The 26,901-nt window shown below is 32.8% G+C and overlaps 1 protein-coding gene across 1 annotated transcript in view; it reads right to left on the bottom strand.

Moving 5' to 3' along the window:
* Positions 1-26,901, bottom strand: part of LOC129228533 (neural cell adhesion molecule 1-A-like) — a 73,115-nt gene that overhangs the window by 24,332 nt on the left and 21,882 nt on the right. Inside the window, exons 3-5 of the mRNA XM_054863214.1 lie at positions 22,628-22,918; positions 8,490-8,777; positions 4,601-4,903 (exon numbers count right to left, since the gene is read on the bottom strand). Of these exons, the coding sequence (XP_054719189.1) occupies positions 4,601-4,903; positions 8,490-8,777; positions 22,628-22,918 (882 nt within the window). The remainder of the gene's footprint in view (positions 1-4,600; positions 4,904-8,489; positions 8,778-22,627; positions 22,919-26,901) is intronic.

The raw sequence follows: 26,901 nt of genomic DNA, 5'->3' as shown, positions 1-26,901 counted from the left end.
ATAGCTACAGCTTTGCGAGGCAGAAATTGCAGGCAAGGAATATGCGTGGTTCTTGCTTGCAATTTTCGCGTAGCTTGGCCGTCGTTGCTCAAATATTTCTGGAGCTGTCTTTGTAAATCAGGAAGGTTCTAATCAATTAAATTAAACCTATTTAATCTATTAACAAGGTTCACGACTGGCTTTAATAGGGGAGATTTCTTAATATTTCAGAAAGGTTACTGACTTTTATCGGAAATCGTTCCTGGTTTTTGCAAGATATGTTACTGGTTGAAATTGGGCACATCAGCTGCCTATTATTTTCCAGGAACGTTTCTGAATCGTTTTTACCGTGTACGAAGAAACATTTTGGGCCTTTATACTATGACATAGGTCTGTCACTCATGGGCTTTTGCACAATTAAGTTAGACGCGTGGGATATCCCATTTCGAAATTATTTTATGAATACAACATTTAGAGATTTTCTGCATGAAAAGGGAGTCCTAATTTCAAAATTAACCTCCCACCAAAAACAACGTAGTTTTCGACCGCGTGCACGTAAAGCTTAGAACAACGACTTGTTAGCGTAGTGTAGATAAGCAACATATAAGCAACACTGCTACCGAAATGAATGTGGGATATATACGACGGACAAGTCTATTAAAATAGAGCGGCAGAATTTGGCTCTAATCAGCAGATGATCGACTGGAGTGTATTCACAATCTCCACATCTTCTGTAACACTTCTCCTGAGCTTTTGGCCTTATCGTTTGGACCCAATCGGACGACAAGAAACCGTCTCTTGTTCAGTGGAACCCAGATTTAGGTTAATAACAGCTGATTAGGTTAATAAAAACGGATACGTCAGCTTCTTTTACACCACTTGCAGACGCTGAGGGACTTCATCTACCCAAACGATAAGGGATTTTTTTTATTGATGGCAATGTGTCATGCCACCTGACCACAACCATTTACATTTGGCTTGAGAACCATTCTGGGCAGATGTAAAAAAGGATTTGGCTACATCGATCATCGTACATGAATTTCATCCATGAACGAATTTCGAGTAATTGCACTGTAAAAAAAAAAAAAAAAAACCGAAACTTTACTGGGTATTTCCGTGTCACCTTTCGGGATTTTAATGGTTTTTATCCACTTCCTGGAAAAAATTAAGTATTCTTGACAAAAAGTTTCCTGAATTGCTACTAGTCGCAAGAATACAGACTTTTCACTGTTGTGAAAAATATTTTTAGCTCCCAGTTTAAAGATTAATTAAGCGTATTTATAAAGTGTAATGGCTTTACTTCAAGTACAGCCCGTCCATGCTAATTAAATTCCCAAAGGGAGCGAAAAAGTGTGGACTGCATTGCTTTGCAAGATTTGCAGGTAAGTAAAATTCTCGTTACTTATTTGTAATTCTGGCATAGCTTTGGCCATGTTTGTAATAATGCTCTTTTAACTTTCTTGAAAAATCGGAATGATGCCAAGATATAATTTCCACGGACAGGACTGGTTTTAAACGGGAAGATTTCTGAATGTTTCAGGAAGCTTCCAGGATAATATCAGGAAGGTTATTGAATTTTAGCGGAAAAAGTTCCTGGAATTTGCAAGATATGTTACTGGCAGATATTGGGCACATCAGCAGCCCTTTATTTTCCAGGAACGTTTCTAAATCGTTTTTACAGTATGAATATCAAATGTTGTGGTTAAATCATCATTTTTCATGATCTTGGCTAAAATGTTTTTTGGTGCATGTACCTTTTTTAGCAATGTATCTTTGCAATTTAGATTATTTTTTTTTACTTCGAGAACTAAGTTGCAAAAAAAAAAAAAAAAAAAGAAAAAAAAAGGGGGGGGGGAGGTTGCTTTCTTATTTTAATACAATTTTCTACTCTTGCTGGCAGCCATTTTAGGCGTTGAAAATAAAGGAACGCGCACGCTAGTGTTTACACTAACTCTATAGCGAGACCCAAATTCAGTCAGTTTTTCCGTTTGTAAACTAACTGATTTTAAGAAAGAAGGCAAGTTTATCCATATAAATAGTACTTCAACAGTGTATAAAATAAAACAAATGTCAGCGATTGTCATTTTAGGTTAAACCAACAAATCTGTAAAACGCATAACTCGGATTGGGTTTTAAGTTGTGCAGTTCACTTTATCCTTGCTACGGTAAATTAAACAAATTCAAAGAAGTTTAATTTATTATTGCTATATCAATAGGAATTGCGTTCGAAATAATCAAATGTTTTCAAAATATTTTGTAACTTTCATTTATTCCATTTCCTCAGACTGAGCTTTGCTGTGTAAAATAATAAAAGCTGTTTTGCGATGTTAAAGGGAAATAAAAATATAGATATGAATATTTATTTTTGAAAACAAGCTTTCTTGTCTGAAACTTGTTTCAAAGGAAGAATCTTTTGACGTTGCCGCGAAGTATTATTCCGAATTTCGATTGAATATTTAGAAAAGTTTCATTGAAATCCAATTCAATTAACTATCTTTTAATTCACATTTATATTTCGATCAGAATTTAAACTTCATTTCATCATAACATTTATTCATAAGTTTGTTGGGAAACCTTACAGAAAATCTTATTTCTTCTTACAAATACAAGGACCACATTTCCGTTTATTTCCTATTGTTATGGTAATTAAAATATCCGACGCAGTAGAAATTAAAATTCGAGTCTGATAGTATTCTGACAGAGGAAATTAAATATTCAGTTCAATTTTCGTGAAAGGTGAGGTGTTGCTTGTTTTTAATTAAAATGTAATAATTTGAAAACAGAATGCGCGCGTTCATTAATTTTAAAACTTCAAGTGAAGTAGTAATTCAACTGCTGGTAGAATAAAGTTATTATGTGCTGAAGTTATGACAACATCATAAGAAATATGTGTTAACATTTAAATTCATATTTTATTATTTAAAACCTGCAAAAATTACTTTCCAAATGAGTAATGAAGGCACGTCTTAAGATACATCTTTGGGCATTACATACATTAAGTGCTTTGGAGTTGAACACGTTTATTAATATTAATTTGCATATTAATAATGAATACTTGACTATATTTTTAAAAGTGTGATAATAAACTGTAAAGAACCACTCAAACTATATAATAAGTTTTTACAAAATATATAATTTGATTTGAATTTGAGTAAAATGGACCATACATAACGATTACTTATTCAAATTACTAGTAACAGTGATAAAGTTTATATTAGCACTTTACTGCCAAGAATGATTAGTCACTTTAGTTTTTTGATGGCAGCAACTTTAGTGATCGATTCACTCTTAAATTTCGGTTCCGTAACGAATATGCAAAATATGTTTATTTCAACCATGATATTGTCGCAAAATCAGTTTAGCAACAAGTTGAAGAAGCAAAATATGCTTCAAATCATCAAGTAAGTAAGATTTTAAACTTAATTTTAATTCCACTTTTAAGGAATTTGTGTCCTAAGCACTGAGGAGGCTCTGCATCTTGTTTGTTGCACTGGTGGACGCCTTCAGCTTTTGAAACAACTTTGATGCATGCAATTTTCCGTAATTCTAGTTATACCAGCCAGAGACTGCAGTTTCGTGCTTGTTACGGATTGATCAGTCAGGAATAGACAATAACCGAATTGCTGTGCCTGGATGACATATACGGGTAGTCGGTATATAACACGTAGATGTGCCTTAACCCTGGCTTAAGGGCAGTAATAGAAAGCTCTCCCTTTTCCTTTCCCTGTTAGTGGCGCACTACAAGCAGATAATTTCTGCTAGCAATTTAGTGACTGTCTCTCTCCAAATTTAGGTCCAACATAGATGTAATCGCTTATAAATCAATAACGATGAATAGTTACAAGCTTCCATGCTACATATATATAAATAATTGTCAGCTGCACTTAAACATCAAGTCTTAAGGGCACGCACGTCCCGCTATATTCCAATTCAATCAATAGCTGTCTTGACTTCCGACCGATAAGTAATCTATTACACCAGGTAAGACAGAAGAGATATTATTGGTGATTCGGTTCCCCCGTTCATTAACCACCATACTCATTATGCCCGCCAAGCGGGTGGGCAGTCGATCTCAGCAGCTGCTTGGAACTTGATTTTGGAATTGTTTAAAACTGTGCGCCAAGCTCGTACTCATGTGTAAGCTTTTGCTAGTACAAACGTAGGAAAGGTTTTCGTATACAACTACAGTCGCCGCCGCTTATATGAATCACGTTTGTTATGAATAGTTTTGATTCCATAAAGCGGCTGATTCGATAAAGCGATTTATTCAATGAAGATGGAACTTGTTCTACCTTTCACGATTTGATTCATTAAAGCGGATGATTCAATTTACCACTGATTCAATTAACCGGCGTTAACTGTATTTAAGTAAATATAGGCAATTACTTTCGCGAACTGCAGTTCACGCAAAAATTAAAATATCGGCAATTTCGCGAATTTTATGTAAACAATACAGAAAGTCGACAGAAAAAAAAATAGCGGGGCTCAAATTTTCGCAATTACAACGACTTCGTGAAAATCGCGGAAATAAGTGCTTTTATAGTATGACTGATGCTTATGTGTCTTACTATATCGTTAAAAAATTAACAGAGGAAGTCGGTCAAAATAATCTTGAACTTACCAACTCGTGTCAAGCTTTCCGGAGTGGTCAAGGTACTCGTTCTCAGCGCTATAGCTTCACTACGTCCTTTACTGTTAACAGCATAAACAACTACAAGGAATTCAGTCCCAGGTGTCAATCCTTTGACAGTAAATACTGGCTCGTGTGAAGTCTGATTACTGTGAAGTGCATTGAGCAATACATCGTGAACCTCCAAGACGTAGTGCTGCGTCATGCCTCCATCGTACCCTTCTGTACACTCTACCCGAAAAGATTGCTCCGTTTGGTTGTTGACTATGCAATTTTGCACGGATTCTGGGGGACCTATTTATTTAAAAATGTAAAATTGAGCATCATGATGGCACTAAATGTATTCAAATGACATCAAAAAGACTTGTGAGGTAAGTGTGCCAAATAAGGCCAATCTAATCTTCAGGGCATAATTTCTCGATCAGTTATGTTTCAATTGGCTCATTTTTGCGCATTCATCAAATGAATTCAAAAAATAAGTAAACAAACAAACAATAAATAGATAAATAAATAAATAAATCATTCCATGTGAAAAATTAAATTTGAATTTGTTTATCAGCAGTTTGGTAAAAAATGGTGAATTGGCCTTATTAGGAGCACGGATCATTAATAGTACTATTAGTCAGGGGTGGATACAGACTATCATTTTAGGGCTTTCGTTATTACCTTCCTGCCTATACGAACTTTCGGTTTTGTGTAGGAAAATTTTAAAACTGCTTGGGTGACGATAAAAAACACCAAAGCGGCCAAAAATAATGGACCTAATACGGTATAAAGGATACTAATACATTTCATAAGCAATGAAAAGAAGTTGCATTTTAAATATTTACTTTTAAAATTAACTAATGAATTGAAAATAATGCTAACATCGTTCACATTGTATTCATAAAGTGTTTGAACACAATATGGGCGGTAGTATTGTCGACACTTTAAGAGGTTGGAATTTTAACCCCAGTAACACCCCTTGGAACTACGTGTGATTTTAGTACGTTCGAAAAAGAAAAAAAATATGAAACATTTTTTACTGTCAGCATAAACATATATTAAATCACTAATAGCACTGCAACATTATCAAAACTTCCATAGTATCTTCAGTAGAAAAGAGAAATATCACTGAGGGGCAATGGGAAGTAGTTATTTATTGTACTTTGGTCATTCCTGCGCACAATTCGTGCACATATGTTCAACGTAGAGAGTGCAAAGGATCATATTCTCCACCCGATCCATCTGTGTATCAAAAGAACACCTGAGTCCTAATAATCCAATCATGGCCTTTTTGAGACACAGTCTACTTTTCTCAGGTTAGCAAATCACACGAAAAAGAAAATGACGGTACAAAACGAAATTTTTCTTTTTGAATTCGTCAACTACATAGATTAAGCTTTCTAGTAAAATTAACGAATTTTCTATGCTAGTAAACTACAGTGAACCCCGAAGATTTTCTTTAAAATACAATCAGGAAGATGCAGTATTTTATCAATAGGCAACATTTTTATTAAAAAAAGCTATTACAAAACAGTTCGACAAAATTTTTCCGTTTTTTTAGAGAAAATTTTGTTTTTTCGTGGTTCACTGTAGTTTACTAGCATAGAAAAGTCGTTAATTGTTCTAGAAAGCTTAATTTATGTACTTGACAAATGTAAAAAAAAAATGATGATTACATTTTTTTTCATCAAACAGGCTTCGAATGATAATAAAATCACAGTCTTGTGAGTTTTTGCTGTCTTACATAGAAAAATGGACGATGTGCCTTATTTCTCTACATGACTTACTTGGTGCACTCACCTTTTTTGAAATTCATTAACTTTACGAATCCTTTTTAAGTTATATTTTTTTATATTACTAGTACTCTTTTATGTTTTTACATGCTCTTTTTATGCATTAAAAAAAAAAAAAAAAAAAAAAAAAACATGTTTTGAATGCAATAGTGAATGGAAAGCGTCTAAAATTACTGCCACAAAAGTCAAGAAGTAAAAAGCAATTCTAAAACAGCAAGAAAAAACCGTGTATTATATTATGCTGTAAAATTTCTTGTACGTGACAAGTTTTTTTTTAATTTGAACCAATAAAGTTTCAATTCAAGTTCAGCCCCCCTTTAAGGACATTTGTAGATTAAGAGGACTTTTAAAATCTCTAATAATATAGACAAGTAGTATCTAAACAAAAATAACTTCTATTTCCAAATCAAATTTTCGTATATTCCCCACTCAATTTTACATTTATTTGAATAGACTTTAAATACGGAAAATAGTTTTTTTACTTCGTTATCAGCATCTGTTACGCACAAACAAGATGCATGCAAAATGCCAACTCTTTTTGTCTGTATAACAATCTAATGCAGAGAGAAGGAGTTCAACCGGTAGCGACCGGCAGGTTGCACAGCTGACAGCTAATGACGCCAGCGTATGCTAAAGCATGGGAGTTGACGTCATTATTTGTTATGTGATCAACCTACCGGTAAGCTACCGGTCCGATTAACGAACACAACCTGTGTGGGCTTGCAGCAGAATATAATCCACATGAGAAATGATATTCTTCCATTGATTTAATTTAAGGTGTACCTAGAGCTTTAAATTACTTTTTGATGCTTTTTTTTAAATCATTTGTGTTTGGATACAACTATCCAACCCATTTTGTTTGGCTTAGGAAATATTAATCCATCCTTCATAATTGAAACAGTAATCGTTCTTATATTCTAATTAATTAACCAGAAAGGATTGATATGCGTTATAGAACTACTTATGAAGCAAATTTCTGACTACTGTGAACCTACTTGAAATAATTTTTCCCTGAACCTACACTCTAATTTTGCTCAGCTCCAATTCAACCCCTTTTAAAACAAAATTTTTATTGCCCGAATGTATAGTTTGTGAAACATTTTTTTTCTCCTCAAAATGTGGAGAAACAACATATTTTACCTTCGCATGTTCCATTTTTCTTAACCATTCAGTATGAATGTATAGTAATATTATATAGGATGTCCCAAAAGGACCGTATGAACTCTACACAGCTAGATTCCTCGTTGGCACCACATAAAAACAGCCCAAAGAAGCGTTCCTATACTATCCGTAGTTTAGGGGGAAAATACGAAAAACACAGTATGACGTCACTGCCGGTGCAAGGAAAAAACACTTAATGGGACATACCAACAACATTACTCGCATATCTTTCGAGACGTAATGTTTAAAACGTTATTACACGTATTTGTTTTTATATGTAATGTACGTATACTGCTGTTGAATGTTCAATAAAGTGTTTTTTCTTGCACCGGCATTGACGTCATACCTTGTTTTTCTTAATTTTTCTCGAAAATCTACTCATAATAGAGGAACGCTTCCCTGTTAAGATCTTATGTACTACCAACGAGGAATCGAAATGTGCAGAGTTTATGCGGTCCTTTTGGAGCACCCTGTATACATATACTAGTAACTATACATTAATATAATATCTTTCTTAAACCACACCTGAGGCGATCTTTAAAGTAAGTAATGTTGCATTAAGGAATTAACCTTTCAGTCGATCACATTTTTATATTTATTTCTCACTTTCATGTCGACAGGAAATGCAAAACCAAATAAACGAGAAAAATGGAGAATACGGATATTTCAACCTCTTATTCAAAACTAAAAGCTATTGGTGGTGTGATATTAATAAGTTAGGGTTATATCTGTCAAATTGGTTGCGTTTTTTAACACATGTACTTCATTTTTTTTGAAACTTTGTGTTTTAACTCTGCTTTGGCTAGCTACAAGAGAATAATCATGATATGCAATCTCTCAAACAAAAATATCTCAACATGTTCTTTTTATCATTAAAAAAAAAAAATTAGTTAATTTTCGCCATGCATATCAAGTTTATCATAAATATCCTCTCTCCTTACCAGCAGGAACAACTAAGTAAACGCAAGGCTCTTTCTGTCGACCAACACTGTTCTCTGCCCAACACAAGAGAGTTCCGTAGTCTTGTTCTGTTCTTGGAATGTAGGTGGCCACGCTGCGTAGATTATCCGTCACAAATGTTAGCACCTGCATGTTATCTGACGAGCTGTTAAATTCCCATCGGAAACTCAGTTGCTTTGGGTCTGCTTCCACTTCACATACTACTTTGACAGCTTCATGACGTGCCGCACCATAAATTACTTTCTGGCCCGGCTTGCACAACGGACTATCTGTTATATTAGAGACGAAAAAATGAATTAGTAAATTATTTTTACATACTATGGTGAATGAATTAATCAAAACAGTTTTAAATTTAGACTCGGATACAAGGGAGGGGTAATGGAAGTAATCCGCCCATCCCTTGACGGATCCTGTACCGGTAATTTTTCACCGTTGAAGTTCAAAACTCTCAATTTTTGACGATCTTTGATTATGTTAGGGAAGAAAAATCTTGAAATTGAGATCCCAACACAATTATAAGCTATCGTTGATGACCTTAAGGGAGGAATGGGGTAAGGAACTCTCTACCGGAATTTTTTTCTAAAATAACCATAAAAGTATCTTTAGGTTATCTTTGTTGGTGTTAGATGCGGAGATGTTCAGCGAACATCATACATTTTCAAAACTGAAATTGTATAAACACGATGGTAGACCATCCTTTGAAACATTAGCGGAAGAGATAGGTACTTTCTTCCAGTAAATTTACGAAACTGAAGTTCCACTAAACATAATTTTAGACGATCTTCTATGATAAGGGAAGGGTTTCGTGAGGAGGTAAGTTTGAATGCTCGATCCTGAATATTTTTCGATCTTAAAGGCTTAAAAACGCAATTGCACGTTAACTTTAAAAACGTTAGATGAATGTAGTTAGAAATATCTCCTCAGAATTTTTTGAGTTTGAAGTTTTTAAAACGAAGATTTATAATATCTTTGATGATCTCAGGTAAATATGACAATCGAGGCTCTCCTCAGCCACCATGGGTGCCTTCCTAGAAATTTTAAATATTAGGGCAAGAGAGAGAAATTAAAGACTCTCTCATAAAATGTTTCCGAACGGGAGACCGATCAACCTGGGTCAACTAGAACTTAGTAAAGGATAAGTTATAGATATCCATTACCAGTCTTTAGAAAAATTGCTGGATCCGGGTTTGGTGAAAGTAAGTTTCAAACGAAAGGAAGTTGTGCCTTGAAAAATACATCTTCCCCTTATCTGCTTCCAAAAACACTCATTTTGTATTAAAAAATAACTTAAGTTATGAAGGAATAAAATATAGTTGGCTATAAAAATTGCAATTCATATCTATTATTGTTTCATTATTGATACACAAAAAGATTTACTGCGAAAAATGTGAATATTGGACCTCCATATTGCTTCATGTTTTTCGTGCCCACATGCCACAGAATCACATTCAAACATTAATGTCATAGAGTTATTTGTCAAGAAAATAAAACGGCTTTTTCAAACATGTAATTGCTTAAACATTGCAAACATTAAAACGTGTTTCACTGAAATTATATTTTTTTTGCGAATGATGTGAATATTGGACCTCCAAATTGCTCCATGTTCGTGGTGCCCACATGCCACAGAATCACATTCAAACATTAATGTCATAGAGTTATTTGTCAAGAAAAAAACCCGCCTTTTTTAGATATGCACTGTAAAAAACAGTTAGTAAACTGGTAAATTAAAAACTGGTAGTAAAAAAACATTTTTTCGCACCAGTGCAAAGTCTGCTTTCGTGCATCTTTTAGCAATTTAGGAACCTTTTTTGCGGAAATACTTGATTTTGCGGGGAAATTGGTGAAAATCTCTGAAATCCCGAAACGTTCCATGGAAATAACCAGTAACGTTTCGGATTTTTTTTTACAGTGTGTAATTGCACACAGGTTTCAAACACAAAAACCTGTTTCACTGAAATTATTCAAGAGAGCTAAGTTCTCAAAGAAGTTCCTCGATGAAAGTTTAATCAAAATAGTGTCATAAATATGTTGTCATCAAAACAATATCTTGATGCTTTAAATTTCATTTAATCAGACAGTAATTTTACGCGTTACAAAAGTTGACTTTTAGATAAATGTCCTAAAAATTGTACCTTTTAAGAAGATACAATTTTTTGACTTGAAAATCAAATTCAGGTTAAACTTTCAGTGTTGTATATCAAGAAAGAAAATTTTAATTTAAACCTATTTGCGATATCTAATATTTTGTTTGTATTAATGGATATACAGGGTGTTTCAAAATGAATAGCGGGGTTTTAACATGTTATAATATTTATTACACCAAACTTACAGATACAAGTGATCCCGACCTAACGCCGTGTGATTTCTATCTTTGGGGGTTTATTAAGGACCGTGTGTATGTGCCTCCACTGCCAGCCGACCTTCCTGAATTAAGGAACAGAATTGAAACAGCTGTTGCAGCAATTACTAACTAGACACTCATCGAAGTTTGGGAAGAACTCGCATATCGTCTTGACGTGTGCTGAGTGACGAATGATGCTCACATTGAACACTTGTAGGCTATTATGTAAAACTGTTTGAGTTTCTCTTTCACTTGATATATCACTCGTGGCTGTAAGTTTGGTGTAATAAATATTATAACATGTTAAAACCCCGCTATTCATTTTGAAACACCCTGTATGTTAGCTATTATTAAGAAACTGAAGTAACTCATGCAATGTAAGAAAATCTTATATTTAAGTAATTCAAAGTTAATTGCCAAAGCTAATATATTCGCTGCTCTATTGCATAATGAAGGAATTAATCTTGGTATCATCTTTGAAAATAAATAAAAGTTAATTGCAAATTAGTAAGATAAATTATTGTTGCTTTTTCTAGTTCTCTGATTTTTGTTGTTTGTTGAGGATAAAATAATTTGTGGAACTATTTTGTGGTAAGGGGAACGATTCCTACAATACTTTAATCGCCAAAAATCAAAAATGCTGTTACTAAATAATTTTGCTTTTTTTCTTTAATGATTTAAACAACATTTTTGTAATGTGTTTTCCGTTGGCAGTTTGAATTTTAAACATTTTTTCTTTCTTAAAAATATAAAATTCTTTACTTAATAATCGTTGCTGAGTTATTCTCCATAATTTTGATTATTGAGTTGGCAATTTCGCAATTTAGATTCAATTCAAAGAAATAATTGCAAAAAAGTTAAAATAGGAAACATTTTCATAGAAAATAAGTCTTTATATATAGGTGAAATAAATTTCAAGTTCATTGTAATATTTGTACTTTGTGTAAATATTTAACGTTTTTGTAATTTTCCTTACAATATTCAGTGGAAAACCTTGCAACATTTTTTAAATAGCGAATAAAGTCAACATTTTTATAAGAATCCCATATTTTAGAAACTTCCCATATTTTAGAAACAGCATCAATAGTTTTTACCTTTAAAACGATCACATTTGCCTGATTTTTATCGTCTTTAATCTTATGCCAATATTTATTTAGTTTTAACTTTAGTGTTTTGTATTTAGATTTTCTCATTTTTATCATGGTGATTTTAATGGTTTTAGAAACAAGAAGCAAACATTTAATCTTCAAAGAGCTTCTAAAAAAAGAATTCAATGCGGCGAAATAATTAGCTATTTGTTAAGTAAATAAATGTAAATGTGCGATAATTTTTTGTCAGTTAAGTATTTTAAACGAGTAATTAAATCCATAAATATTCATTTGCCCTTTAATTTTTACTCTAAGAAAAGTAATTTTTGCATTAATTATTTTTAAACAAGCATTTTTCGTGACTGAAATAAGAAATAAACTGCAGCCCAATGCTAAAACTTAGTTTTAAGTTGTATTTGTTGTTAAATAAAAAAAGGTGAAAAATGGTTCTTAGCTGGACGAAAGCTTGTTATTTACAGTTACAAAAGTTCAGTAGTTGAATCATTACTATTTCATCGCATTTAGTAAGCCATTCTAATATTTTTTTTTTTAAAATTAGTTTTAGCATCAAAAATATTTTATTATAATGTTAACAAATCTGTAAATTGATGTCCTTTCGTATTTTTATGTGCTTGATTCAAATTTTACTCTCTTTTTGAAGTTTTATTTCAAAGTTGTTGCTTAGCTAGCAGTCACCACAGGTGAATTGATTGTTTCAGAAAAGGCATAAGTCCCACTAATGCAACTTTTCAGGAATCAATAAAAAGTGATTATTTCATCCAAAAATGAATTAAATTCTACGAAACATTTTTATGACTAATCTAGCCACAAGTAGGATCATTATCTCACCTTAAATTGCGTTTCATTTCGCCACTGAAATTAAATATTATTATTTTTTTTTTAAATTTGGACTTACGCTCTTTCTGCAATAAACATCCTGAAAAACTAGTTTACAGTGATGAAAATGTAAATCAAGCGAAGAAGATTTGTTTCAAACTGATTTATGACAATAAAGTATAATATTATAAAGTGACAAAAATAATTAGTGAAGCCCATATCCATGAATTCATTATCTTAAGAAAATACATAGTGTATTTTCCCCTTTCTCTCGTCTTGTTTAAATGAAATAATAAAGTCTGGTGATAAATAAGTCTGCCGCGAAAAATAATGAAAAAAAAAAAAAAAAACTAACAAACTGAGATAAAAAGCAAAAGTATTATATGTGTATAAAACTATATTCATATACATATTTATCAAATACATCCTCCATAGAAATCTTTTCTTTTCCATCCTTCTCTTGTTTAGTTTTATGTACCAAGTTCGATGTACATATTAGAATGATTGTGTTCAAAATTGCTCTGAATAATTATCTTAATATTCGTTATTTCTTTCAACAATATAAAAGTTTCCCCTTTATACTCAATATTGGCAAAGGTAGTTCAGCCGACATGCGTTACTTTGCAATATTCTCTTGAAAATCGTCTATAAAATAGCAAGCCTGAAGCCATTCCTTTGATACTCTATCGAATATTTAAACATCATGAATGTTAATAGTTAAAAACATTTATCGCTCAGAAGAATCTTTATCCAAAATGTCAATTAGGGAGATAAGTCCTTAAAAAAAATGAAGGAAACCTGTGTAAGCAGTTACAGATTTCATTGTTTTCAACAGATTTGACGGTGATTCAAGATGTGATTTCAGGACTTCACTTATAAGAGATTGAATTTCACATGGTTGTAATCTGTCATATCTGTTTAACATTCGCTTTACTGTCCCAAGATCCCGGTCGCAAAGGACAGCAATCTTGTTAAATTTTTTCAGTGTTATTTACAGAAAAAGTCTTCTGCAGTGTTGTTTTTATTTTGACCAGCGTACATCTCACTGGAAGCATACAGTTTTTTCGCAGTTCCTAGAGAGATGTTAATAAAACCTCTGAGAAATCAGCGAATTTCATTCGGATTCCGTGATTTCGAATTCCTCCCTCTTAACCCCCCGAACTGACGAACCTACCATTATCGAAATTATGTTAGATCAAAGGGTTTAATTGTAGTTACTTAATTACGCCAAAAAATCTAGTTTTTTTATGATGTTGCCATTGCGTCTTACTATTTCTTCCTTCGCGTTTAGTGCAGGAAGGGCGTAAGTCCGGGACTTACGCCCTTTCTGCACTAAACGGAAAATCTGACCCCCTAAATAAAGTGCTTTGTTTTACAAGAATTAACTTCCCTGCTACACTAGTCGATGTCTGTACATACAAACTTGGGAAATCCACAGCTAACTCAATTTTGGAAAAAAAAAAAAAAAGAGGCTCTTTCTGCAATAATCGGTTTAGGTATGTGCGGATTTGGTGAGAAATTGGTGATGTATTGTCGAACTGGAATCACTTTTTGACGCCAAATGTCTCTATGCCGGCCGATATTTGGCAACTTTCCAAACCTGATTGCATATTTGCAAGAACTTCCCGGTATTGTTTCTCCGAGAATGTAAATAATTAGTTTTAACTGATTATTCAGCTGTGAGTTAGGAAACTATTTTAGCTTTTTGTGAAGACTACTTGCTGCGATCTTATTTTAGAGTATTACTGTATTTTGAAGTAAACATGTACTTCCTGTTGTCATTCTGGTGTTTGTGAGACTTTTACAACGTATGTATTTTGTAGATACTGTGCAGACATTATGTGGAATTTAAAGAAGAACGCTGACCTCTTTTTAAAAACATCAAAAGTAAAAACAAACTCATAACAGTATGCTTTATCAGAGCCTAATTTTCTGCAAATCAACGTGCGATTGATGAGCTGGAAAAAGGAGTTTGTTTTTTAACAAAAATACAAATGCAATAAAATCAAAAACATTTAACTTCATATTTCGCTTAAATTCATGGTGAATGATTTTGCCGTATAGAGGAAAATTGATGATAGAACAAAATTTTTTTCGACAGCTTTTCAGCTCCTTTTCGATCACAGTGACCGTTGTACTTCCCAACTCATTTTTTCTTCAAATTGGACTTTTTTTAGGGTAAAAAGTTAAAAACCTAAACCACAACTAATCCAGAAAAATTCCCCTTCACGGAAAAAATGTTGTTAAACAACTTCATTCACTCGAGGGCCTACATAGAGAAACTTTGCTCATTGGATTTAAAAAAAAATAAAAAACGTTCAAGGACGATTCTCTTTAAGACCTGGAGTGAAAGTGTACATACAAAGCGAAGAACTAGAGAGGGCAGGGCATTATGAATCCCTTAAGATAAAAATTATTTTTTAAAACTAGAGTTTGAAGACTTAATTTTTCGAAAAATTTGCCCTAGACAGCCCATTTATATATGAATACTGTACTCAGACCTAGACCTGCCTCTTGATGACTCCCTAAAAAACCGGAAGCTGAATTTGTCCTCTGTATCTATAGCTCTAAATACCTTACCCTAAACCAAAAATGCATCGAAATATTTTGTCTTGCTAAGCACGATAATCACCAACTTTTTAAGATACAGAGTAAACTAGGGTACTGCAATCCCACTAATGCTCTTTTTTCCCGGCAGATAGAAGCACCCCCCTCCCCCTTCATTGAATTCACCGTCTTCTAAAGTAGATAATCTCACTACATAAAACCCAAATGGACTTCCCCCCACTTCAAGAAATTTAAATTCTGGGGGTGAGGGGGATAGTGCTGAAAATCAACCTCTTTAGTAGTTCTATCCATTCCTGCTTATACCCATGCTCATTGTGCTTGGAATAATTATGAACGCTGTGAAGAAAGATGGTTTTCCAATACCCTAGAGAGAAATTTTTGAGATATACTGAAGCTAAGGTAAAGTAGGAAATGTTTAACCAATCTTCAAATACGCACAATTAAGAAGATAACACACCCAAGAATATTTGAAGGATGTAACACGAGTATTTCTAAGTAGCAGACGAGACAATAATGAGAAACAGTTGGTCGAAAAATCCCTACAAAGGTTCTGTGACCGTTGATGAATTACATGTCTCTGAAATTCTATTTCGTTCACTTCATCTACGATATTTTGCTAAAAACCCGTGGAGCTATGAGCAATGGGCATGAGGAAAATTTTCACTAAGATATCTGCAGGGCGATTCTCGAAAAAATGTCCCATGCGTAACACTAAGTTTTTAATTTTATTCAAGTAACTATGAATTAAATATGGGATTAACTGTTATGCTACGATAGTATATTAAAGCATGTATTATTTCCCAACAGCATCATTTTTTAGGCTTTGGTTAGATGGAAAAAATAAATAGCTTAGCGTTATGCACGGGACATTTTTTCGAGAATCGCCCTGCAATTGAAAACAGGTCATTGACCTGAGTTAGTGCTCACTAAATGCTGCTGAACTATTACAAACATTCCTTTTCGACGTATAAGAAGCAATCGAAAATGAAGCATTTGCAGTAATAAATCAAAATGAATCGCTGCTATCGGAAACTAAACATTGTTTAATGAAAAACGACATATTTAATAACAGTGCACATTTTTTTTCCATTTTTAAATTTACTTACAAATTAAGGCGTTGTTGTTTTTCATCTTTCTCCAGTGAGCTTTTGTGCGTCTTGAAAACAAGAGCTAATAAATAAAATCCACTAACATATTCGCTTCTCTTGACCAAAAATTAGAATTGGCTATTTAAAAAAAAGGATGCAGACAAAAAGTTCATTTTTGTTGTGTAGTGTTACCTGTATCTAGGCAGTGTCAAAAAGAATACTTCTAAATACAAAGCTGAAAATGCTGGAGTCCTCATGCATATGCTAAAGTTTAGTGGACGGGTTCAAGATGTGTAAGAATATATGAATAATAATACTTGTAGCTAATGTGTTGAATAAACTCATTTTCATTAGTTCAGGTTTTGGGCATTGGCTGAACCGTAAATTTAGACACTGTTATGGCTTTTCCTAGAGCAACAAACATATTTCAAAATTAGGGAATCATTTTAGCTCTACAACTTTCTGTTACAGATTAGATGTGTATAATTTAACAGTTTCCATAAAAATTAAACTTATACCAAAAAACGCTTCTAATACACAGTACTCGTTTCTGGTTCGTAATTAGATTAATAAATCCTTGAACAGTACATCAGTATAGTCCGTTTGCAATAGAAGAAATTTAGATTTAATTAATTTGAGAAGAAAATTAGTTTTATAATAGGTGTATACAGTTAATCAAGGTTTTGAAATAAAATCACAATGCATTATTCACTTTGATTGCATTTTTTGGAAAATGAAAAACCTATAGCTAGTAAACCGCACTAAGCTGTGTAAAACTTTGTTGTAAGAAATGAGGCAAAATAAAATTAATAGTTCTATATTTCATACATTCCATCGTATTTGATTTTTTACAAATTATATTAGGTTAGGAAGTTTGACTCTCTATGGAGAATATACATGCAGATATACATGCAGATATACATGCAGATATACATGCAATACACCGATATGTTATTCTTCAGGTTGTATAGAGACACCATGATCTCTGAAAGAAAAACTAGTCACCAAGGTTGTATTTTTAGTCACCCGAGGGACTGGGAACCTAGGATTTATCGAAAAAAAAAAAAACTACAAGTTTATATCATTATGTTTGGTAATACAGAAAATAATTTCAGCACAAAACATAATTCCCAAAAGAATATAGGTTAATATTTGTACAAAAGGTACTATAATGTAAACAACACATAACTATATCACATAAACATTGTAAGACGGACAAAAAAAATCGAACATAATCTTTTAAAAGTTAGCTTGTTCGTGACTTTGAATAGCGGCCGCAGCTTTTTTAGGAAGTATAATATGTTTAAAAATGCCAAAAGCGTTAAATTTTAGAACTCGTATATATTGTTCGAGAGAATCTATTGCACCACAAATGCAAAGCGGTTGTTATATGTCGAGATATTCTTCTTCTCATGGGCATTCTTTTTACAGAAGAAAACCATTCTGCAACAAAAGAACGTTCTGACTGAATTACAAGATGCAGGGACTGTGCTCTTTTCCACGCTCTTCACTTCTTTTCAGTCTCCAGGCAGCGGAAGAATGTTAAAGAATACAGAATGAAGGGCAAAACTCACAATGAATGGATACCCTGAAGTAAAAAGGCAAACATTCTCTTTTGGAATGTAAATTTGCAATTTAAAAAGAAACAAGTTAAGAAAAGGTAGGGAAAAAATCGATAAAGGATGTATTCAAAATATTTTGATGACGCCGAAGATGAGACAAAAAAGAAAACAGTTCTTGTACAATAGATTATTTCCACAAAAATATAATGCTTCATGTATGTTTGATTAGTAGAAAAGAATAGTAAGCATTGTTCACATATTATTAACCTAAACGCTAGGCGTCGAATTTCCTTATTTTTATTAATTGTTTTTTATTTTTATGAAAATAATATTATTATTTAAAAAGGGTAAACTTTTAAGATATTCCGAATTTTGAGAGGAAAAATGAGTTAATAAAAGGAGAAAGAAACGGAATTATTTTAAGGAGTATATATCTAACTACAAGGTAAATTAATTATTCTTATGCACTTTCAAATATTACAGTATTACTAAATAAGGCATGCAAACACTTTTTAAATTATTTTAAGTTATCATTTATCAAGCATCCTCACAATAAATGATTTAGACTAATCTCATTTTTTATTTTCTCTATTAGCTTAAAACTCTTTTCCAATCCATCACATACACTGTAAAAAAATTCCGAAACGTTACTGGATATTTTCGTGTTACGTTTCGTAATTTCAATGGTTTTTATCCATTTCCTGGAAAAAACAAGTATCATTGTCGAAAAGTTTCCTGAATTGCTACAAGTCGCACGAATGCAGACTTTTCACCGTAGTGAAAATATTTTTAGTTCCCAGTTTAAAGAAAAACTGAACGTATTTATAAAGTGCATCGGCTTCAGCCAAGCACGGCCCATCCATGCTAACTAAGCTCCCACAGGGAGCGAATGAGTATGGACTACGTTGCTTTGCAAAAATTGCAGGCGAGGAAAATTTTCATTTCTTGCCAGCAATTCTTGCTAAGCTTTGGCCAAGTTTGCAATGATGCTCTTGGAACTTCCTTGATGAATCAGGAAGATGCCGAGTTTATTATATTACACCTTCTTGAGTTCACTCGAATTTTTCAGAGACACGACTGGCTTTTAACGGGAATATTTCTGGGTATTTTAGGAAGTTTCTAGGATAATTTCAGGATGGTTACGGAATTTCAACGAAAAACAATCCTGGATTTTGCAAGATATTTTACTGGCAGAAATTGGGCACATCAGCTGCCCATTATTTCCCAGGAACGTTCCTGAATCGTGTTTACAGTGTACGTATGAGCGTTTCCATGGGCATTTCCTGCTAGATCTTTGAAATAACATTTTTAATTTTCTCAAATTGGAAATTTTATTGCTATGATGTATGACCCTTCAAAATAATCAAGCTACTAGGGATCGGAGGTGAGGGGAGTCGGATTATCGTTCGTAGGCAAAAATTCCAGGCAAATTTTTACTGCACCACTCCTGATGCACACATGCGGGAAAATAAGGGGCACCTTCTTGTCGGAAGCAACAGTATTCCTCCCCATGCACATGTCCCCTCTGGACAATTGAGAGTAAACACACTGGTCATGGTGTATATAGCATACAGGATGAAAGAAATAACTTAGATACACATAATACATCATAACTTTAATGTTAATGAGAATATTACGACCAAAACTCAATGTTAATATTAATACATTATTTCGTCTAATATATTCAAAAATTTTCAAAGTGCCTACCTTTAGCCTTAATACAGAGCTTTAAACGTCTCACAAAATTTTCAGCTGTGGGCCGCAACTCAGTTACTGATATTTTATCCCGTTCCTTGCATAAAGTTTTTTTTAGGGATGCCAAAATTTTATGAGGTTTAGCACACACCCTTGACTCTAAGATAAGCTAAACAGAACAATTCATTGGGTTCAGATCTGGGGAATGCGGTGGTCAATCTTGAGCGCCAATGACGACCGAAAATGTGTCTTGCACCAATCCTAAGTGCATTTAGCTCTGTGTGCAGGTGAAGAATCCTGTTGGAAGATCCATCTTTTGTTTCCAAAGAACTTTTGTGACCAAGGTAAGACAACATCTTAAAAAATACGTTTGCGGTATGTTTCTTGATTAATCTTTATCCCTTGATCAACAAAAACAAGTGATATTTTTCCACTAGCACATGTCCCATTCCAAACCATAAGATTTGGGTCGTTGGTGTAATTCATCAATGCAAAAAGGTCTTGGAGACAAGTATGAGTGTTAAACCTCTAAACTCTTTGGCATCCCTAAAGCAATTTCTATGCAATGGTTGGGATAAAATATCAGAAAGTGAGCTCCGGTCCATAGCCGGAATTTTTTGACTCGTTTAAAGCTCTCTATTTAGGCTAAAGGTAGCCACTTTCAAAATTTGTAAATATATTAGACAAAATAATGCATTCATACTAATTTTGAAGTTTGGTCGTAATATTTTCATTAGCATTAAACTTATGATGTATTATGTGTGTCCAAGTTATTTCTTGTCACCCTGTATAAACCACCTGCACTCAATTTGTTTTTACATGTTCGCTTGCGTATAATGGAGTTTTTAGAACTTTATATACTACTAACATTACGAAAATATTCTATCATAACTTACAACAATTGCTACTAAACCTACTAAAATACCAAATACTAAACCTAGTGCAATACTGTCGCCAGAGTCTTTTATGATGGAAATAATGGATACAATTTGATTTTTGAGAAATGGCTTTAGAGTCAGACAGAACAATATTACTTTCATTAAAAATATCTTCCTCGTATCACGGATTATTAGAACTAGATGAAAAATCTTTTTTTGTGATCACTTTATAAAAAACACATTTTGAAAATGAAATGTTACATGGAACGCGCTAATCGCTTCAATTTTGTTTTTATCCGAGTAAAATGACGCAACTTGTGGTAATAGTATTAAAGACCATGCATCCAGAATATCTAATGCTGAAAGTGTAACCAATAATAAATTCCAACAATATGTAAATTTTAGCTTATTATATAAATTTGATATCGTTTTGCTGCAAATAATCATCGAATGCAGTACAAGTCAGAAGTCTCAGATTATAAATTTTGCTAGCAAACAATTACCCGGGGCTATTTTCATAAAATTTAATCATATTTGAACGGATGTATCTGCAGCGTTTGATTATATTTTTATTTGGGAAGATATTATAAACTTAATAATTTTTATAATGCATTATTTCTTTAGATACAGTCGAACCTGCTTAATAAAATATCCATTTTGCCATGAACAAGTATTATAAAAACCGGGATATTCCATCTACCGGGATTAAAATAATACATTGCATTGGTTTGGTACATTGAAAATGTATTATATTAAGCAGGATATTTTTTGAACTGATATGCAAAAAAGCGGGCTCGACTGCATTTCCAAATTCTACACCTTAATGTATATGGGAATATTATCACAGCAGTTGATATGCTTTACCCTCTTTTTTATATCAGAATTAGTTTTCGTAGGAACTCAAAAACTTTTTTGTGTTACGGCACAAATTGAAAGTTGGTACTTTTAATTTTCTTTCATTAGAAAGATAATTGTTTTCACTACAGCAGTTAAATTTAACTCCAATAAAAAATCGAACTGACTTCCGTTTCGCACCTTTTCCGTATATCTATTGCTTTCGTTTTTTGTAAATCCGGAAGAAAACATTTTCCCGGAAAGCACTTGGGAAATCTAAAGGAATTGTTAGAATCCCTCTTTTTGCGTGGCATTTTGAGGAACGGTGATTGCACAAGCTTCGGTTTACTGCTTTCTTCTGCTGGGAAGTTATTTATTTTGAAGCTGTTTCTCGTCCAATAAGTTGTCCATGATTGTGAAAAGTTTAAGGTATGTTTATAGCCCCGATATCAATCGGTCGCAGTTTTTCATTTTTATTTTACATCGTACTAGGTCTTCGTGGTGTTGTTCTGTTCATAATTTGGTAAAATTGAGTTTGAACTCATACAATAAAACTTATTTCGTCCAAAAACAAAGAGTCTTATTATACATGGCAATTTGTAATCATCTCCTAGATCTCTAGAGATAAAAAAATTTGTAATATTTGAAGGGGTCAGGATTGAAACCCTGTCAGTAAAAAAAGAGCTAATTTTATTAAAAACGCGGATTGAATGTTTTAAATTTCATGAAGATTTCCAATACCATCTATCTTCAATTAAATAGTTCAATTGACAATGCTTGCGTTCGTTTTTGTACCGGTAGCTATCGATTGGCTGATCACATGACAAATAAAGATCTCAGCCCCAATGCTATAGCATGCGCTGACGTCATTAACTGTCATGTGATCAACCTACCGTTAGCTACCGGTCGAGCTCGCCAAACGTAGCCTTACATGGTTTTTTAGAAAATATAGCGGACTATTCGAAACATTTACTTCGGCGGTAGCTAGATGGCATCATTATTCCGTTTCCTAGAAAAAACTGACCGTCGGGGTTTTGTTTAAATATATGTCACGGTAAAAGTTCGAAGTTTGGTAGATGCCGACATTCACCGGTGGACGTTAAAATTCACCATTTTGAGACAGCCATTGAAATTTGAAACAGCACAAGACATTGAATTCAACAGAAATTGTGCGGCAAATCGTTACGCAGTGCATTATTAAAAAAAAAAAAAGAAAAAAAAAACTTACATTGAACCCGAAGTTGAACGTTGTTACTTTCTCCTTCTCCCTCACTGTTACTAGCTACGCATGTATAATATCCCCTGGAAGTCCTCTGTACTTTCTGTAGCACCAAGCTTTGGTTGCTGACGATTATCCCTGCCGATGTGTTTGTTACTAATTCTTTCCCTCCGAATCGCCATCCGATTTCACTCACCCATGGGCTTGCAATGATACTGCAATCAAGGTATACGTCATTTCCTTCTTGTATGTGGGAATGTCGTAACTTGCTACCAAGCCTTAGAGTTAGCTGTGGAATATCTGAAAAAAAAAATAAATAAAATAAGACCAATTGAAAAAAATATATTTATGTAATTTTCCAAACAAAATAATCAAAATTTATTTGGATAAAAATGACATTATGTGTGTGGATTCTTTACAGGTCCTGTACTTTTCACTGATACGAAATTTTCTCCCCCTCCCCCTGTTTTCCAGTTTTCATCTCACCTTTTGATATATATAGAGAGGGGAAAAAATTGTAAGTGTTAGCGAAACGAGGGTTAAACCCTTTCCACACATCCAGTTTACGTTGGGTCTTTGCCGAATTTGCTACAAAGGTGTTTCGATGCTCGGGAATTCACAGAGCATTTTCCTCAAAAAATTCTTGAAACTAGATGCTAACGTCTATTAGTAAAAGTGACTGAATTTTTGAAATTAAAAAAAAATAGAAAGGTCTAAATTTAAATTTTGATATGTCAAATTGTTCTTCTCTGTTCGTTGACGGAAACTGTTACGCTTTATTTTCCCTTTCATTTAAGCTTAATTGTTGAACATGGGTCACATAACACAACTTTTTTTTTCGAGGCAGGCCGTGCAACGCCAGGCAATGTAGCTTATAATGACTATAAAAAGGCAATCGAATGAATAAAAAGGACATACCATTACTCAGAAAACTATAGTTTTGGCAATTTCGTAGTCGTTCCGAATGCAAAAAAACTATTAAAGCATTGTAAAATTACCCAAAATTAAGATTTAAAATTTTTAAACATTAATAAGAAATTATTAATCGAATACGCTTGAAACAAGTGAAAAATTTGCTGTGAAACAAATTATTTTCATATAAAATAGAAAAATAGAGCTCCTAAATGATTGAACAATTAATCTTCAAATTAAAAACACTTGATATATTTTTTTAAATAACAGTAAATTAACATTCAATTACGTTTCTTACACAAATCCTAATTCAAATTCTTCTTCTTTTAAATCATTAGAGATTTATGAAGTAATACGACAATTTAAAGTCATATTGTATTTCGCAAAATCTAGTTTATCATTTAGGTTAACACATAATTGTATTATTTATGTAAAGTTAGTTCATTTAAAAATGCAAAAAAAAAAAAAAACTAATTTAATATTTTTTTCTCTCTACTTACAAGAATTACAAATGAGGCAATTAATTTCGATTAATTGCGTATCACTAAACTACCTTTTGATGTCTCAGCAACAGCCGAAGTTATTTTCTGCTTATTTATATTTCCGCAACATTTCTCTAGCTTCTAGCTTATTTCTTAGTGCAAACAGGCTTATCGCCTAAATAAGCAATTACTTACTTCAGTTCAGTACTGTAGATTAATCTCCGGGGTCTTAAGGAGTAATCACAAGGACCTAGTTATTCAAAGGCTATTCCTTGCGTATGCTGTCTGTTAATAGAATAATTGGAATTTGAGGAATTTATCGCTAGACTATTATCTTGCTCTAATAATTAATTATTGATCACTACTAAGGATTTTAAGCATTGGCTGTTACGTTTAAATATAATTTGAGCATGTCTTTAAAAGTTCGCCGGATTTTAAAGACTTGAAACACGGTATGAGATGATAATCAGTCCTTAGTGATTTCAATACCGGTATACCGGATACCGGTATTTGGAACTATTTTGCAATTTCGTAATACCGATATTTGATGGGGTTAAATACCGGTATTTTCGGAATTACATAAAACTAAAAAATAGTTTTTTATCAAAGAGTTTTCAATTTAACTAATTATAGATATCTACTGGGAATTTAAATATGAACTTCTTTTTTGATGAGACATTTCCAAAATCAATTTATTGAAGTAAATATTTGGCTTCAAAAGTCCAAATTTATAGACTATCAATGAATAAAAGTAGCGAAAAGATTATAAAATGATATTTTCATCACCAGTTGGTGTGATGAATAATACTTTCGTGAGTTTGTGAACCAAGTTTTTATTTTTTCCGTTTCCTTGACGTGCTTTCTTGTGAAAACTAATTTCAAGTGCAATTATGAATGTGTTTGCACTATGAACAATTTATTCCAACCATTTATGATATTTCAGAAAAATATTGTCTTAACTGTACTGAATTTTGAGAATTTTTTTTCTTGTTTGTATAACAAACAGTAATTTGTTGCCAGCGATATTAGCGTGCTATTCTGTTTCACTATTCAGCTTTATACCAAGCGAGAAAATATTTACAATATCTTGAACATTTTCAAAGAGGTAAAGCGTAATCAGTGGGAACATATTTTCAGAAATTTACACAATTGTAAAGAATTTAAAAAAAAATAATAAATAAAAATAAATAAAATTAAAAAAAAACGAAAAAGATCAAATTTATAGTCAATTTCAAACAAAAGGGTTAATTATAAGCAAACACAAACCTAATCTGACCAAGAGGAAATCGTTGAAGATGATGTTTATACTGGAAAAAGAATTTTCGCTTTAAGAACAGTTACAATATATATAATAGTAACTGTTCAGCTATAAATAATAATGATAAAAAACTAACCATAATACAAAAGAAACACCTACACTCACAAAAATGATTTTTTCAAAACTATTAAGTTAAAGACCGAATTGTTAGAAGATAAAGGACTTCCAGGCAACTGCAGGAGGTGTATCGCGCATTATTAACAGTACCATTTTCCTGCATGAACTCAGTAAGAATATTTTCAACTTCAGTAAATCTTTTCACTAAAATGAGTTCCAGGCTCCGTCACAATTAAATACAGTGGCTCCCAAAAGTATACCTACGACTTTCAACGAAATAGGCCTCAATCCATTGGTTAGAATTAATATTTCGGAATAGGTATTTAATTATAAGATCTATGATCATTTTTTAACAAAACTACATAAAAAGTTTTAAAAAATTATTAAAACTTAATTTTAAAAAAATTGAAAACCAAAAAGTGCCGGAAATTTTATCTCACAAAAGACTTCGTACACTTTACAAAATGTCTATATATTACTGAATAATCTAACTTTTGATTACGTTATTAATTAGCAGAACATCATGCAGCATTCATAACACCTTTTAAACGTCTAGGAATAAATTTTATTCTTTTTCTTTCTTTTTTTTTGCGTAATTTCTGAGTAAGTGTTTAACCACACTTCGAGTCTTACTGTTTCGAGCTCTATTTTCGTTTTAAAGCCCTATTTTCGTAATCTAGCCTCCATATATCTCTAAATACATTACATTCAGTTCAAATCTGGAGATTGAGGGGGTATTTTCTAAACTTTAGGACAATTTTCGAGGCACTAGACGCATACGTTGGATACCGTGTGCTTCTTATCGTTACCTTGATAAAAAACAAAGTTGTTTCCAATAAACAAGTTTTTGGCTAATAATTAAAATTGGTTTTTAAAATATTTAAAGGAACAGCATGATTCACTATTTCATCAAAAAATTCCATACTACCAAGTCCTAATGCTGATATGCACCCTCACACTAGAACACCTCCACCATCCTGATTAACTGATCCAACTAAGTTCTTAAGATTAAGTTCCTAATTTTTTCTTCTACTTACAGTTATACAAAAATTTAAACAAAAATGTTGAATTAATTTTTATCTGTAAGTAAGGCGTAATTATAAAACGTTTTGAGCTTATTTATCATTGATTTTGCGGCGAAAAGCGTAAGCTTTTTGCTTTTCGCACGGCCAAGAAAATTTCTGCAGGAAGAGGTCCCATGTAATCCAGCTATTCAGAAAACTTGGCGAACAATTTTAGGTGAAAATTAAATTAAAAAATTTTTATTCAACTCTGCAGAAACTTTTACAGCACTCAAATGTATACTTTTCATAATTTTTTTAACTGTAAATCTCCGATCACGCTTTGTTAACTTTGCCTGTTGACCTTTTCTTGCCTTGTTTTCGATCCGATTCCTTTCTTTAAATCATTTCATCAAGAACTTTACTATAGAATGAAATAAATTAACTAGTTTAGATACATTTCAAACCAATTTACCGCTACTGTGAGGAAAAAATTCAACTTTCGAATGGTGT

This window comes from Uloborus diversus, chromosome 8 (genome assembly GCF_026930045.1).
Source record: "Uloborus diversus isolate 005 chromosome 8, Udiv.v.3.1, whole genome shotgun sequence".
NCBI classification, from domain to species: Eukaryota; Metazoa; Arthropoda; class Arachnida; order Araneae; family Uloboridae; genus Uloborus; species Uloborus diversus.
Note: the sequence above shows the minus strand (reverse complement) of the source record. Positions and strands in the feature narration are given on the sequence as shown.